The sequence below is a fragment of the Phocoena phocoena genome, chromosome 16, assembly GCF_963924675.1.
Source record: "Phocoena phocoena chromosome 16, mPhoPho1.1, whole genome shotgun sequence".
NCBI classification, from domain to species: Eukaryota; Metazoa; Chordata; class Mammalia; order Artiodactyla; family Phocoenidae; genus Phocoena; species Phocoena phocoena.
Window position 1 is genome coordinate 23,675,668 of NC_089234.1, and position 15,031 is coordinate 23,690,698.

The 15,031-nt window shown below is 42.1% G+C and overlaps 1 protein-coding gene across 1 annotated transcript in view; it reads right to left on the reverse strand.

Annotated features, from left to right (window-relative positions):
• SORCS3 (sortilin related VPS10 domain containing receptor 3) overlaps window positions 1–15,031 on the reverse strand; it is a 595,228-nt gene that overhangs the window by 61,044 nt on the left and 519,153 nt on the right. Inside the window, exon 14 of the mRNA XM_065894299.1 lies at window positions 8,494–8,601. Coding sequence (XP_065750371.1) covers window positions 8,494–8,601 — 108 coding nt within the window. The remainder of the gene's footprint in view (window positions 1–8,493; window positions 8,602–15,031) is intronic.

Here is a 15,031-nt window from a genome sequence, read left to right on the forward strand (position 1 = left end):
AGCGGATACCAAGGACATCTATAAGACAGTGCAACTGAAGTAGTTGACGGTTATGGATAAGTAGTACGGACAGCAGTTCGTGGAGAGTTTCTAAGTTTGTAGACATTGTGTCAACAATTCAAATGGTATTTATAACACAGCCACAAAAGATTAAACTCCATGTACCCTCTTGTTCAGAGTCAACAAACTATAGCCAGTGGGACAAATCTGGCCCAAGGCCTCTTTTGGATGGCCTACAAGCTAACGATGGTGTTTACATTTTCAATGGTTGGGGGGAAGTGAATGGAGGAACATATTTTATACCATGTGAAGATTGTATGAAATTCACATTTCCGTGTCCATAAGTGAAGTTTTATTGGAACACACTAATGTCCACTCATTACATGTTGTCTATGGCTGCTTTCACACTAGATCAGGAGGGGCAAGTAGCTGCAGCAAAAACCCTGCAGCCAGCAAAGTCTAAAAATCTTTACAGAGACAGTCTGCTGACCCCTGCCCTAGCCGGTCAAAATTCTTCCCTGAAGGTGGCCCGTTTCTTGATCATTAGACTCTGGAGACTGCAAACATCTCGAATGTCACTCAGTGGAGGTTATTTCACTTAATTCTCACATTCACACGAGGAACCCCAAGCTCAGCGGGAAGGTAAGACCTCTAAGGTCACAGGGATACTAAGTGGCAGTCTGAGCACTGTCCCTGGAGTGTGGACCTCCAGGACCTATGTTCTCAGCCATCACCCCATCCCACACAGCAATCCATGGGTCAAAATAAGCCTTTTCTTCCCAGCCTACTGCCAGCTGCCAGTACCTCCCAATATCATCGAAGCCCCCTATGTAGGCATGCATTCTGCTTTTGTGTTCCTTGGCCCCAACTCAGTGGGCCTCTGAATGGATGGCAAGTCTGGTGACAACCTGAAGGACGTGAATCCAGCAGCCAGCCTGAGAGGCGATGATTTGGGAGTTTCACTGGATTTGCTGATTACTCGAATGACTTACTTTGGGCAAAGTAAAATCAGACTCTTCTGGCAAACAACAGAAAATTGAAAAACAGATCAATGGAAGCAGCACTGCTTCATTTCCACTGACTTTATCGGATGTAGTTACTAGAGGCTAAACGATGTACTTAAGCTCAGGGCTAGGTCTCTGTGTTGCTCCAGGGCTGTATTTGAGAGCATGTCCATGGCTAAGCATGAGGTCACGGTCTCTTAAGTAGAAAGAAGGTCTTCACTTTTTTCAAACCTCCGCAGCTTTGGGGTTTGTATAATTTTCTAGGCAAAATGTGATCTCTCCCCCTTCCCTTTGGCTATTAGTTCTGCTGGCGGAACAATGGATCAGAGATTTATGCCAATTAGAATTGGATTTATACAGGGACTCAGCGAGGCAACTGGCCCTAGACAATTTGCTGAGAGCATCTCCGGCCCTTCTCATCTCTCACTCTCCCCTGTACAGGCCAGGCAAGTTCATATTCCTACCGTTCCATGTTTGCTCACACTGTTCCCCCACCTAGAATACCTTTGCTCTTCCCTCTCTGCACAGACACAAAGCCCTACCTAGCTACTCTATTTTTAATCTCTTCTTTGATATCCATTGGCAACTACAGTTTGTCCTACCCCCTTACCATTTACTTGTTTTGTAGTTCTTTCATGTGTTGGTCATATTTTTTCAGATAGATTGTGTTTGAATGGGTCTGCTGTGACTTCGTGTCTGGTAGCACAGCGGGTACCCATCAATACTTAGTGAATAACATCCCCGCCCCTCTTGCCCCAAATGCCACAGTCCTTTATTGAACAAACCTTGGAGAATTCTAGTATCTTTCTTCGAATTTCAGCTCTGAGCCTAAGGTTTGCAACTCACATTCCTTGCTCTCAGTTTTCCTCTTACTGAGTGTGTGAGCTCAGCACTTAATTTCTCTGAGCCTCAGTGCTCTCCTCTGCCCAAGGACAATAATCTGATCTACCTGATGGGGTTACTGCAAAATGTCAATGAAATCAAGTTTGAGAGACAGCTCAGCAAGATACCTGACACAAAGGAAGGTATGGAACAGACACAGGTTGGCTGCTGCCCACTCCTGGTAAGAATGTATCTATTCTCTTCCAGGGAAGCTGCACCCCTCCCTTTGGGGATTTGTTTCCCCCCTGGGAGGCTGCCGGGTTCTCCCTGGCCCCCGTGAAAGATCAGCTAAATCACAACCAATTGGTTAAAACACTTCATATCAAGAAAGAATTTCAAATGTGGCTTTGAGGCTGTAGGAAAGCAGTGTTTTCCATCTGATGCCACATCTGAGCCAAGCAAAAAAGAGCTCTCCTAAAAGTGCTAATTTGGGGGCTAACAGTGGACCAAAGAGTCCCAAGGGCTCTAACAGCCACAGGCACCTTGTCAGCTGGAGAGCCACTGCCTGAGACAGCAATAGGCCCTCCGGCTTGTCAATCATCCAGCCCTGTTCTCAGCCTTAAGTAATAAGAACGGTCACATTTCACTGTGAATTAGACTAGACTAGATGGTTCCTGTCAAGGTTACCAGGGAGATGCTGAAATAATAACATTTGAAAAGACAGTGGAAAACAGAGGAATAAAAGCAAGCAAATCCCATGCCTGCAAGCTGGGAACTGTCTCTCCCACACAGATTCCCCTATAAAGCCACGGCGTTAGAAGTTTCCATGCTCCTGAGCTTTGGCCTCCGGGAGAACTGCACACTGGAGAGATTCTGCAGAAGGTGGAAGAAATAAGAAATCATTCCCAGGACGGTCCTCATTCTCTAGCTGCCCTTCTGCACCCACTGCCATTCCACCCCTGCTTCATCATCCCCTATACACACGTCTGCACACAGACACAGGCTGCTCTGATTCCTACCCAACTCCAGGCTCCCGTAACTTGCAACTATTGGATTCTGATCAGAGCACTTCAGCATCTCTGGGGATCTATAAGCAACTCCCTAAAATGCTAGAGCCATGGGCCAGAGAAGTCACTATACTCACAATGGTGGTAAGATTACTGGGGACTGTAAGAGTCATGTGTTCATTCATTCATTTCTTCATTCAATCACTTAATATTAATACATATATATGGTTAAATCCTCGGTGCTAGCACAAAACTGATGCACATGGCAGTCAAAAAACAAAATACACAAAGATCCTCCCTCATGGGAACTTAAAGTCAGTGTGTGTGTGTGTGTGTGTGTGTGTGTGTGTGCGCGCGTGTGTGTTGTTTATGTGCAAACACGTGTGTCTGCGTCTTAAGGTTAGACGAAGGGGGAGGGGAACCTACTGAACCAACGGCCATTTTCATTAATATTTACCGCCTAAAGTGTTGTGAAGGAAAAAATACGTAGGGCTAAGGCTACATAGAGAGTGGGGCCGCAACTTGGTCTGGTGGGCTAAAGGAGGGTGTGCCAGAAAACCGATACTTAGGCTGACACTTGAAAGATACTTAATTAGAAGCTTGGTTGTTCAAGTGGGGAGGGCAAGCACATTCCAGATGGATACACAGACAAAGACCCTGGGGCAGAAAGGCACCAGTAGATCAGAGAAGGGTGGTCAGAGCATGGGAGCCAGAAATGAGGTCCCAGACATGGACTCAGTGTAGATATTTATAGACCATTCAATGAGTTTGGACTTCATCCTAAAGTCAACGGAAAGCCCTCCACGCATTTTGAGAAGAGGAGTGGCGTTTCCATATTTCCAATTTCAAGAACCTCACTGTGGAAGTGAGTCAAATTCCTAAACATAACCTAAGACCCTTCATAGGCTCAACCCCTTAACCCCAGTCATGCTCTCTCATGGTTCTTTCCTTTGCTTTGAAGTCATTCATTCTTTCAACTAATGAGAAGTGATTTCCGACTACATGCCAACCCTCTTTTAAGCCCTGAGGTTATAGTGTTCAACAAAACTGTTTAAAATGTGTGCTTTCTTTGAGCTTACATTCTATTACCTACTAATTGGCTGTCCATTGGTGAACTGCTATTGAAACTTCCAGACTGACTCAGTTGTCACATTTCGTACATGTGAAGTTTTCATTTCCCTCTACTTGTATCCTGGTTATATAATAGGGATTCTTGATGATTGTGTATCTCGTTCCACGCACCCCCCAACACACCAGACTGAGAGCTCCTTAAAGCTAGATATAATTGTATTTACCTCTTTGATATTCCTTAAGAGGGTCTAAAACATATCAGAAGCTCATGAAATGTTTCTGAATGAATGTGTAGTAGTCAGGGCTCTCTAGAGAAACATAATGAATAGGAGATAGAGACAAATAGGGAGAGAGACTGACTATATGGAATTGGCTCACACAATTATGGGGGCTGACATGTCCCAAGACCTGCAGGGTGAGTCAACAAGCTGGAGATGCAGGAGGGCCAACGGTATAGTTCCAAGCTTGAGACCCAGGAAAAGTGGAAGTTCCAGTTGGAGTCAAAGGCAAGAAAAAGCCATGTCCCAGTTCAAATGCAGCCAGGCAAGAAGCATTCTCTCTTGCTCAGGGAAGAGTTAGCCTTTTAGTTCTAACCAGGCCTTCAACTGATTGGATGAGTTCCATCCACATTACGGAGAACAATCTGCTTTACTGGGTCTACTGATTTAAATACTAATCTTGTCCAAAAACACCTTCACAGAAGCATCCAGAATAACGTTTGACCAAGTATCTAGGCACGCCATGACCCAGTCAAGTTGACCCATAACATTAGCCATCACAATCTTATATATATTATATTCTCCAAATGAAGGTAACAAGGCAATAAAACCTTAGTGTGAATGAGCTACTAGCCCTTCTTTCTCCCTGACTTCAGTTGAACTACAGAGTCAGGGTTAACAGAAAGAGGCAGGATACAGAAATCAACTAGCCTACATCATAAATAAGTTTTTGGCTAAATGGCAACATTAAGCAATCTTGTCCCCAAATGGACCTCCTGTCCTCGAAGTTCCTACAGCATATATAAAATTATTTGAACTCCTGCTTTAGTCTTTGTCATTGCTATTCCATGTGAGAAAAGCAGTGGTCATCCTTAGTGGGCCACTTGGTTTTAACGTCCTTTTTAAACCGAAGACAGAGCCAGACATTGCCTCTCGGCAATCATTCCAGGCCCTACACTTCTGGCTGTCTAAGGAGCCCTGGATCATTTTCAGCCTAGAGAAACTCTGAATTAATAAAAAGTTAAAAATAGGGAGCTTGAATTGTTTACACTTGGTTGGATGATTGCTTCCAAATTCATCTTAATTCCATGAAGGACAAATACCTGTCTGCCTCAAATCCCATATAAGAAAATTATGCACTATTCTAGTTCCTGTTCTACTTACTAGCATTTAAAGAATCTTGATAAGCAAGGGAGAAGGGAGACAAAAACTCTGCCACACTCCTTGGAGTCTTACTGGGGAGGAAAGAAAAACAGAAGCAGTAGCTCATCTTTTCAGTAAATGGTTTAGCCCTGAGGTCAATCTCCCTCATATCCATGTGACCAGCTAAACCCCATCCAAAGCTGAGAAAAAAATATATATATATTACCACTTACGATTAGATGAATACAGAATTTAAACTGTCGCCTTAAATTTGCTGGGGAACGCCAGGTCATGCAGAGATTGGTGTACATGTACTATTGTTCAAAGTAATGCCCAAGAGAAGCATGAAATGAGTTCAGAGAGGCCTCATACAAGAGAACACAGGATAAAGCACAGTATGAGATAAGGAGAACACAGAATAAAAGGAGGACCAGTATGTCCCTTTGCTAAAACAACAGGGAAGACCTGACTTTAGGACCAAACATATCTTCACTGCCCAACCTTCTAGGGCCATGTCAGATTTGATTGTGATGAGCAGACACATTTGGCTTGATCCATTGAAGCAGATTGCACAACCTTCTTGAATGTGTGAACCTTCGCCTTACAGAACTTAGAACTCAATACTTGAAACTTCCTAGTGGCCGTATTGGAGGAAGTCCCAGAAAGGAGGAAGGTTTTCTTTTCATATCTAGTGATTAAGCGAAGGATGGGAAATCATTTGGAAAGGTCAGCTCATGGTCAGAGATCCTTATGAAAAGAGATGGCAGTATTCCTAGTATTCTGGGGTATGCTTCCTGGAATTCCTAAGAAAATATTTTAATCGCTTGGCAGAGGATTCTGGGTAACATGACAGAGTCATTTGTGTGTCACATTTATTTAATGTATGCAGTCCACGAGGACAGGGGTTTCTTCTTGATTTGTTCATCTAGAATAGTAACTGGCACATAGGTACCACTAGTTTTGTTTAATAATATAACTTTTCGAAGGTCTTGCTGGGACCCTAGATCCTTGGGATTTCTCTCTCATTGTACCTCTGTTGTCTAAATCTCTCCATATATACATGTATATCTATGTGTATATATACACCTGTACATATGTCTATACACACAAACACTTGAATATATATCCACTATGCCTATATATCTACATATTTATCAAATCATTTCTATTTTAGAAATGAAGTTTATGTTATGATACTGCCTTTGAACATCCAGAATTTGTATTTATACAACATATTGTTGCTGTGTCTCTACCAAACGATGAGGCTTTAGACTCTAAGCATTACTAACATACTATATCTTAAATACTGTCCATGGCTCAAACAGCTAAACCTGAATACAACAGTGTTAAGTCTTAATTAATAAAGTGACTTGACAGCAACGACAGAGTCCATTTAATTAGAAATTTAGATGGTGAGACAATTCTGTTTTGGAGGATATTTTAGGAGAACAAAAAGAAATTGCTGGAAAAACTCAAATTAAAGCTGTACTTCCTGAGGAACAAATTCTACAAGAAACCCTTGTTTACACTGTACAACAGGACTGTCCAGAGAAGGTACGAATACAATATACCCCTTGGGAAGACTGTAGCAGCGCCTCATAGGGTTTGACATCATGTCTTTAAATTTCCAACGATAGAGCCTACGTGCCTAACACATGGATCATGCTCAAAAATGAGCGTTAAGTCTGTAAAAGACACAGTTCACACCCTTGATGTTAGAGAGAAGGTTGTACAGGCAATTTGGAAAATTCAGAAAGAACTGAAAATAATTTAAAATCACTCTTCGTTGCACTTGTTCCAACTAATTTTAAAGACATTTTGTGAAGCCACCCAAATTTTCTGTTATGAACATTCTTTAAATAATGAGGATACTGGGAATCCTATAGACTCTTTTTACAGACATTTCCTATAGACATGGAACCCCTGTGTAGAGCTTCTGCTGAATTTCCTAGGACTGGACTTTTGTCCATTTGTTCTGTTTGTTTTCTCCAATTTGTGCACCATTTTCCATCATGGCTGGGTTCTTTCTGTCATTCTGAAAGCTCAGAGGAGTGGCTGGTCAGCCCTCTGGTTGTGAGGATGGAAGTGGAGGGAAGGAGCATGGCAAAGTGGTCTGGGGCTAGATTACAACATTTGATCAAAACAGCGGAGCTGCAATTATAAAAGCTTTTTCAACTGATCACTCTGGGAAAAAAAAGTAAAGCACAGGAATTAGCCATTTGCCCTTGTATTTGCCTCCTCCGCAAAGTTCATCAGTCTCCTATCAGGAAAAAATTGATTCAAACTATAAAGAAATTAATGAACGCAAAGGTTAAGAGAAGAGCAGTGTCCCCTAGAGTAAGAAGATGACAGCGTTCCCCCAAACTAGCCCAGGAGCATTCTATAAGCCTTTCTGTGACAAGTCCACAGTATAGCAAATTCCCCTTAATCTTGCCCAGCAGACTCCCTTCACTCTGTCCAGCAAATAATTAAAGTGTAAGATATTCCAGTCTCTTGGGAGTAGGGGAGGTGGAGAGCGGTGGGGCTTCGTATTGCTGGTGAAGGGTTCCCACAACTATTCCTCCTCACCCCCCTACCTACAGTAGTGCACACAAACACGCATAATCAACTTTTTAAGAATTAAACTATGATATAATTTTAGAAAACATCAAATTATTATCTTCTTTAATATTCAGAAAGTACTTTGGAGCTCTTCACAGCTTTAAGACCTCTATCTCTACCATCTATTCTCATCGTAAAGGAGCGTAGAAAAATTTTCACAGCAAATTAATCTGAAATGGAACAACAGCAAATCTCTGTGTGTGTGTGTATATCACAGATGCTAGGAGGTTCCCTTAAAACATTCCCTGTTTTCAGTAAGTTGGCTGTTTTGTTCCCTCTGTCCCCATCCCTTGTTCCTTACTAGACTGTTTTGGAAAGAGAGAAAACACATCGAAAGACTTAAGCTTTCTGTTTGCTTGGGTTTTGGATAAACGGAAATTTGTTACAATACTTTAATTTTATGAGAAACCTTAACTTTTCAATTGGAAGCCCAGCTTCTCTAATCCTGTCAGTAGCCTCTTGAATTGGTGGGTGTTGCATAAATATGTCCATCTTACAGATGAGGAAACTTTGGTCCAGAGACTGAAATCCTTTCATGTAAGCCTCCCTGGAGAAAGTCCATGGCCTCCATGGAAATAGAACCCAGGTCTCCAGGCTCCTTTTGACCACAGACAAAGAAGTACTCACGTCATAATTTGGGTCTCCACGCCTGCCTCCACCAGAGCTCCGTCCACAAAAAGAGGAACCGAAGTGAAACCGTACTTGTTCCAGGAGTGGCCCTCGTCAAAACTCACCCTGGGTTGGAAACAAGTAGATGGAAGAGACAGCTGAAAATAAAACCACACTATTTTGCAACCAGTTTTCAGGTGATTAAATTCTCCTCTGTATCTCCCTTTCTGGCAGTTTGGATTATCAATAGGTATTAATCTTCCACATCTCCCTATATTATTATGAGATTTGATCAAAACTGCATTTCCTGGCCCAGGTACAGACAACACCAAGAGCTGCAGAAATAGTTCAACATCTCAGAACTGAAGAAAAAAAACCACCCAGGCGGGAGGGCTTAGCGGCTGGAGTGTCATTTTCCAAGTACTCAGAATGGAACCCGAGGTTCAATTTACAGCACAGTCAATTCAGCCTCTGGAGTCTCTGACACAGATAAATTCAGTAGTGCGGGGTCTGCCCTGTGGGAGGGGAGGTGTGTGTCTTCCAGATCAAACCTTAAAAACAGCCATTTCCTATTTGCTCAGAATGGATGAAGTATCATTTTCCCTCCCCGATGCCACTTTAAGGGGCTTTTAGGGACGATTACTGAGTGTCTGATGTTCTGGGCAACACTGTTCCATCTTTCGACCAACAGTAAGAGGAAGGTCTGGCCCTTTGTGGACACAGCATCTGAAACTCTTTAAAGGGATGCTGCTAGTGGAGAGGATTTGAGCAATCTTGAGCAGTTGCTTCCTTCCCTTTCTTGATATTATCGAGTTCCCTACTGCCCCTTGATTTAACCGGAGGACAAAGCCCAAAGACCATCTCCTCTGAGAAGCTTTTCCCAACACTCCTCCTTCCCCAAGGCAGCTTTATTTGCTTCATTTTCTGTGATTCTTTTTTTTTTTTTTCTTTTTTGCGGTACGCAGGCCTCTCACTGTTGTGGCCTTTCCCATTGCGGAGCACAGGCTCCGGACGCGCAGGCTCAGCGGCCATGGCTCACGGGCCTAGCCGCTCCGCGGCATGTGGGATCTTCCCGGACTGGGCACGAACCCGCGTCCCCTGCATCGGCAGGTGGACTCTCAACCACTGCGCCACCAGGGAAGCCCTGTGATTCTTTTGGCCTGGTTAATTCTTAATTTCTCTCTGACTCCACAACACAGGATACTGAGTTCAACTGTAGAAACTCTATTTTCCTACAACACCCAGGCCTTCACCTATCATAGTGCTGAGTGATGACTTCTTAACTCATCTTGAATCCCTCCATTCAACATTATAATCTTGGGAATTCAGGGGTCACATATGTCTTGTGCATTGTCTGACCACCCCCCCATATCGCCTACATATCTTTATTACAATGCTTCTTACCTGATATTACATACATAGTTTCAAAAGATATGTCTGACTCTCCCACTGAACTGTGACCTTTTTGAGGTCAAAGACCATACTGTTCACTTTTGCATTCCTAAAATTAGCAGAAACACTGGCACATGGTGCTATATAATGTTAAATGAATATATGAATAAAAAAATAAGAAGTGATTAAGGAAACTCTTTTAATCCATCCAATAATTTTTCAAGCATTACTTACACTAGCATCCATGAATTGGATGTGAATCCCTGTCCCCATTACTAGTCAACCTACTCAGTCCATTCTCTGGATATTACTTGTCTCTCTATCTTATCCTCTCTTCCCAAATAAACCGATCTTAAAAATTAGAAAGTCAGGGCTTCCCTGGTGGCGCAGTGGTTGAGAGTCTGCCTGCCGATGCAGGGGACGCGGGTTCGTGCCCCGGTCTGGGAAGATCCCACGTGCCGTGGAGTGGCTGGGCCTGTGAGCCATGGCCGCCGCAATGAGAGAGGCCACAGCAGTGAGAGGCCCGCATACCGCAAAAAAAAAAAAAATTACAAAGTCAATCTCTTTACACAGCTAGAAAAACTAGTCTCATGCAATAAGAAGTTTTGTATTTCTGGTATACTGAGGCCTACTTCTACAAACAAAAAGCAGGCAGAGGTTATAAAAGTTTTTATGAGTTCCTAAATTATCAGTATCTGTCTTGACTTTTTATGAACAACTTTACTGAGATAACTTTGACATACAAAAACTGTATATATTTAAAGTGTATAACTTGATGCTTTGATATAGATAGATAGATAGATAGATAGGGATATAGTGAAACATTGGCCACAATGAAGCTGGTTTCTGAGGGGGTGGGAGTGGAGGGTGGGCAGGAGGAAGAAATGAGGAGATGTTGGTCAAGGGGTACAAAGTTTCAGTTATGCAAGATGAATGAGTTCTTGGAGATCTAACGTATAGCCCGATGATCTAATGTATAGACAAGTCAATATTGTCTTGACTTTTAAGGACTTGGCCATTTCAGCCTTTTTTTTTTTTTTTTAATAGGCTGAAGGCTAAATAATCCCTGAAGCTGAACCAGAGGAAGTCGGGCAGATCTGAACTGCTTCTCTTGGAAATGAGTTCCTCATTCAAAAGTGAAAACAAGAGCATAACTGGGGATGGACTTACCTTTCACGCAATGTACCCTCCTGGTTCCTAAAATAATTGTAGGTATTTCAAAGTATGTCATGGCCACTAACTAGTTAAGTCTGTCTGATAAGTCCAGAGGGTACAAAAAGATATTTGTTTAGTTTTTGGTTTGTTTATTTTGATGACTTTGGATTGATTATTGTCTTGATAGGAAGAAGCCAAAGTGGTTGAAGACCTCCGTCCTTATCTCATTCTCAGAGTTTCCTTACTGATGAAGGTCAGTGATTAACATTAGCAGAAAAACTTGCAGTTGAGTGCCACCACATCCCAGGGAAGGAGGAGCCTTCATACCAGTGCCATTAACAGGGCAGAGGACAATCATCTTTACTTTATACATGAAGACAAGACACCACAAAGTAATAGAAACAGAGGGGCCATCACAGCCTTCTGAGCTCTGAGTTCTAAGACGTAAGCTCCAAAGAAAAACTGAGTCCAAGGTGGAGAGATAGGGTGTGGAAGATAAAAGCATGCTGTACGAACTGAATCCCTATGGAAGGAGCAAAAGCTTGGATTAGATGGAAGAATGGGATCAGCAAAAGCACTAGGAAATGCCAACATCCAGGTGGAAAGGCCAGCATATACAATAACCAAAGTCTAGCATAGGCCAGGGGACAGTTCTCCAGAGCCAGGGTGAGGAATGAATGCTGTGACTATAATTTACGGTCAACGTACCACTAGGAAGCCCAGGTTCGTGCTATTCAGGTGACTTTCTGAGAACAGTAATTTCTAACACCCGAATATTTCATGCTGAGATAATTATTAAAACCAAAACAACTCCCAAAGAAACTCCAAAAAAATACATTATAAAATTTAATCTCTTGAGTATCAGAAACTTGGGTCTGTCATTTGTGAGAGCTGTTCTTTCAGATGACTAGGAGTTTTTAGGTGTTCTGAAGTAACTGTATTGAATGCTAACCCCACGGGACCCACCTTCTCCTCCTCTATTCAATAGCTTATTAATGGCCAAGACAAAGGAATAGGGAAGCCCTTATTAGGCTGACAGGTGAAATTGAAATTGATAAGACTGCCAGTACTCAGGGAGACAGGGGTAGAGTTACAATTGACTTCTAACTAGTGACAAGACAGGACTATAGAACGAAAAGAAAATAGAATTCACCTAGCAAATATTTATTGACATCTACCATGTGCCTGGTTGGCAGTGGCCACTGTTCTGGGGATATAGCAATGAACAAGAAAGGGAAGGCCCTCGCTTCAGTGGAACTTACATTCTAGTTTGAGGAGACAAACAATATGGAGATAAATGGATACAAAAAAATGTTAAAAATAAGTGTCAGGAAGACAGTTCAAATAGAGGGACATGATAGAGAGTGAGTGAAGCTACTTTGTATTGAAAATTTAAGAAAGTTCTCCTCTCTGAGGAGGTGACATTTAAACTGAGATCTGAATGATAGTAAGGAAGTTGCTATGCAAAGATCAAGGTGAGAGCCATTCTGGAGGGCAAACCTGGTGTGAAATGAAGTTGCTGTATGGGAAGGACAGAAAGATGGTTGGTGGTTGTAGATTAGTGGGAAAGGGATTAACAGGAGGAAATGGAGTCAAGAAAGTAAGGCTGGGTCAGATTACAAAGGACCTTGTCCCCAGCTGAAATGGGAGAGAGATGATTTGATTTAACCTTTACAAGATGGTTTCTTTGTGGTGAATGGATTGTCAGGCCCCAAAGTTGATGCAAGGAGATGAATCGGTGGGGGACGCATGGCAATTATAAGAGACCAAGTAAGAGAAGGGGCTTGGATAATGGTTTTAATAGTGGACATAGAACGGGATGAAAGGTTGAGGATATTTTTACACGTAAAGTCAATAAGATTTTTAGGCTATTTTTCCAGATGAAGTCAATAGGATTTTGCTTGAACAAAAGAGAGAAGTCACAGACAACATGGTTTTGGGGGGTTAAGCAACTGGGAAAGGGAAATGTAAAGAACAGGAGAAGCAAAGCTTTCTGTTTGTTTGTTTCTGTTTGGTCCATGTCAAGGTTGAGATGCTTTTTGGATTTCTGTGTTGTAACACTGTCAAGAGGACCTTTGGATGGATGGATCCGGATTTCTGGAGACAGATCAAAGCCAGGGAGTAGATTTGGCAGTCACTTATAGGAGAGGACCAACTTAAAGCAGAATGCTTCATTAAAATGAAAAAACAAAGAGCCCCACAGCCAGAGAAAGGAAAAAGAGTAACTAATGAGAAGCTCAAGCTGAAAAAAAAAAAAAAAAAACAAAAAACCGAGGTGATTGTCAATCACAAGGTAAGGTAAATATATTCCAGCAGTGTCCCTATTGTGATAATCAAAGGCAGTGTGAGTCTAGCATGTGTTCACAGACAGGTAGCATGAATAATAAAAGAAATTATCCTTCCACCAGGTCCTCAATACTGTGTTCAGTTTCAATCATCGTAGAAAACTGACAATCAATGTGATTAAAAGTAAGAAAAGTTGTTCTAGAAACAGGTTATATGATCTGAAGATAGCTTAGGGGAAAGAAGAATAAGAGCTGAATCATTTACCATCACCTTTTAACTTTTTTAGTAAGAAAGCTTCCAAATAGTTCAACACACAAAAAGAATTCTATTGCTGCCTACTGAAAAGGGGTAACATCTGTGAATGAAATCAGAGAGAATGTGGATAGACGCGTGAAAATATCAATTAAACAATACGGATAGAATAAGGTAAAAAAAGATTCCTATTCTCATAATTGTTCTAAAAAGGAAAGTCAAATATTTGAACAAGAATGTAAGCTCCCAAGTACTTTGTCTTGTCCTTTGGTATATCCCAGCCCCTCTACTAGTGCTGGATAAATAGTATAGGCTCAATGAATATGTGAGAAATAAATAAACAAATGCATGCAATCTGTCTTGAATTGTGTATCTGATCATTTCCCAGAACTTAGAAAGCCTAGACAGAGCCATCTCTTGAGGTCCTTTATAGGTATAGGGCTCTAAAAATCGCATGCATTTCTGGAGCTGCCTTACTCTGCATAGGTCTGGGCAGCAGAACAAGGACAGATGGACAGAAATTACAAGTAGATTCGTTATTGCTCAGCACAAAACAATCTTCCCAACAACTAAAGCCAACAACATACAGGGTGGAAACTCATTCAAATTGGTCAGCTCTGTGTCGTCCTGGTGAAGTGGGGTGTCACTCTTAGGTGTCACAGAGGTATCTGCTGTAGTATGTGTGAAACTGGACTACTTGCCCCCCAAGACCCTTCCTTACTCCATGAATTGATGACTTTATAATATTGAGGTAAGAGCCACTAAAAGGAATAGAATCTTCCAAGAACAATCAGAGTCCTCCCCGGAACACTCTAGCACAGAAATAGAGTTATAATGGCCAACGAGGATCAATGTTCCTCCTTTTGGTGAGGTGCACTGCTCTATTTTTTATTATCCCAACCGCATGAGGTGATGGCATTGTAGCCACACAGAAGTCCTTCAGAGTAGCACATGCACTTTTGCCTCTCAGAGGCACATATTGGCTGGAACTATTGTTTTCGTGTGAATGTTTCTATGAACAGAATGCCAGTGTTCACCACCATTTACAGAAGAGCAAAGGAACAAGAACAGCCAGGTGATGCTGGTTTTAGTTTCCAAGAACCTCCCTTTGAAAGGAGACACTGACAGCTTGTCAGGGCTAAGCAAACAGTAGGACCCCAGTTTACTCTCCCATGAGTAGCTCCGTCTATTGTGAGTTTTCATTACAGCACTGCATTCCATGGGGCGCCATTGTTCATTTCACTCTAATGCTTCTCAGGTACAAAGGGTAATACTGGTAATACTGGATGGAGGGCTTCCCTGAAATAGCACTTAGGTTCTAATCTCAATGCATCTAAATGTACACGGTCACAAATGGATGGGTTCATTTGTATGCTGTTTTGTCTTCATGCATATCTAGCTACCTATCACTTCAATTTATAGGAAACAGCATGCCTTGTTAGCCTAGCTAATGTTTCCCCAGCTTTTCAAT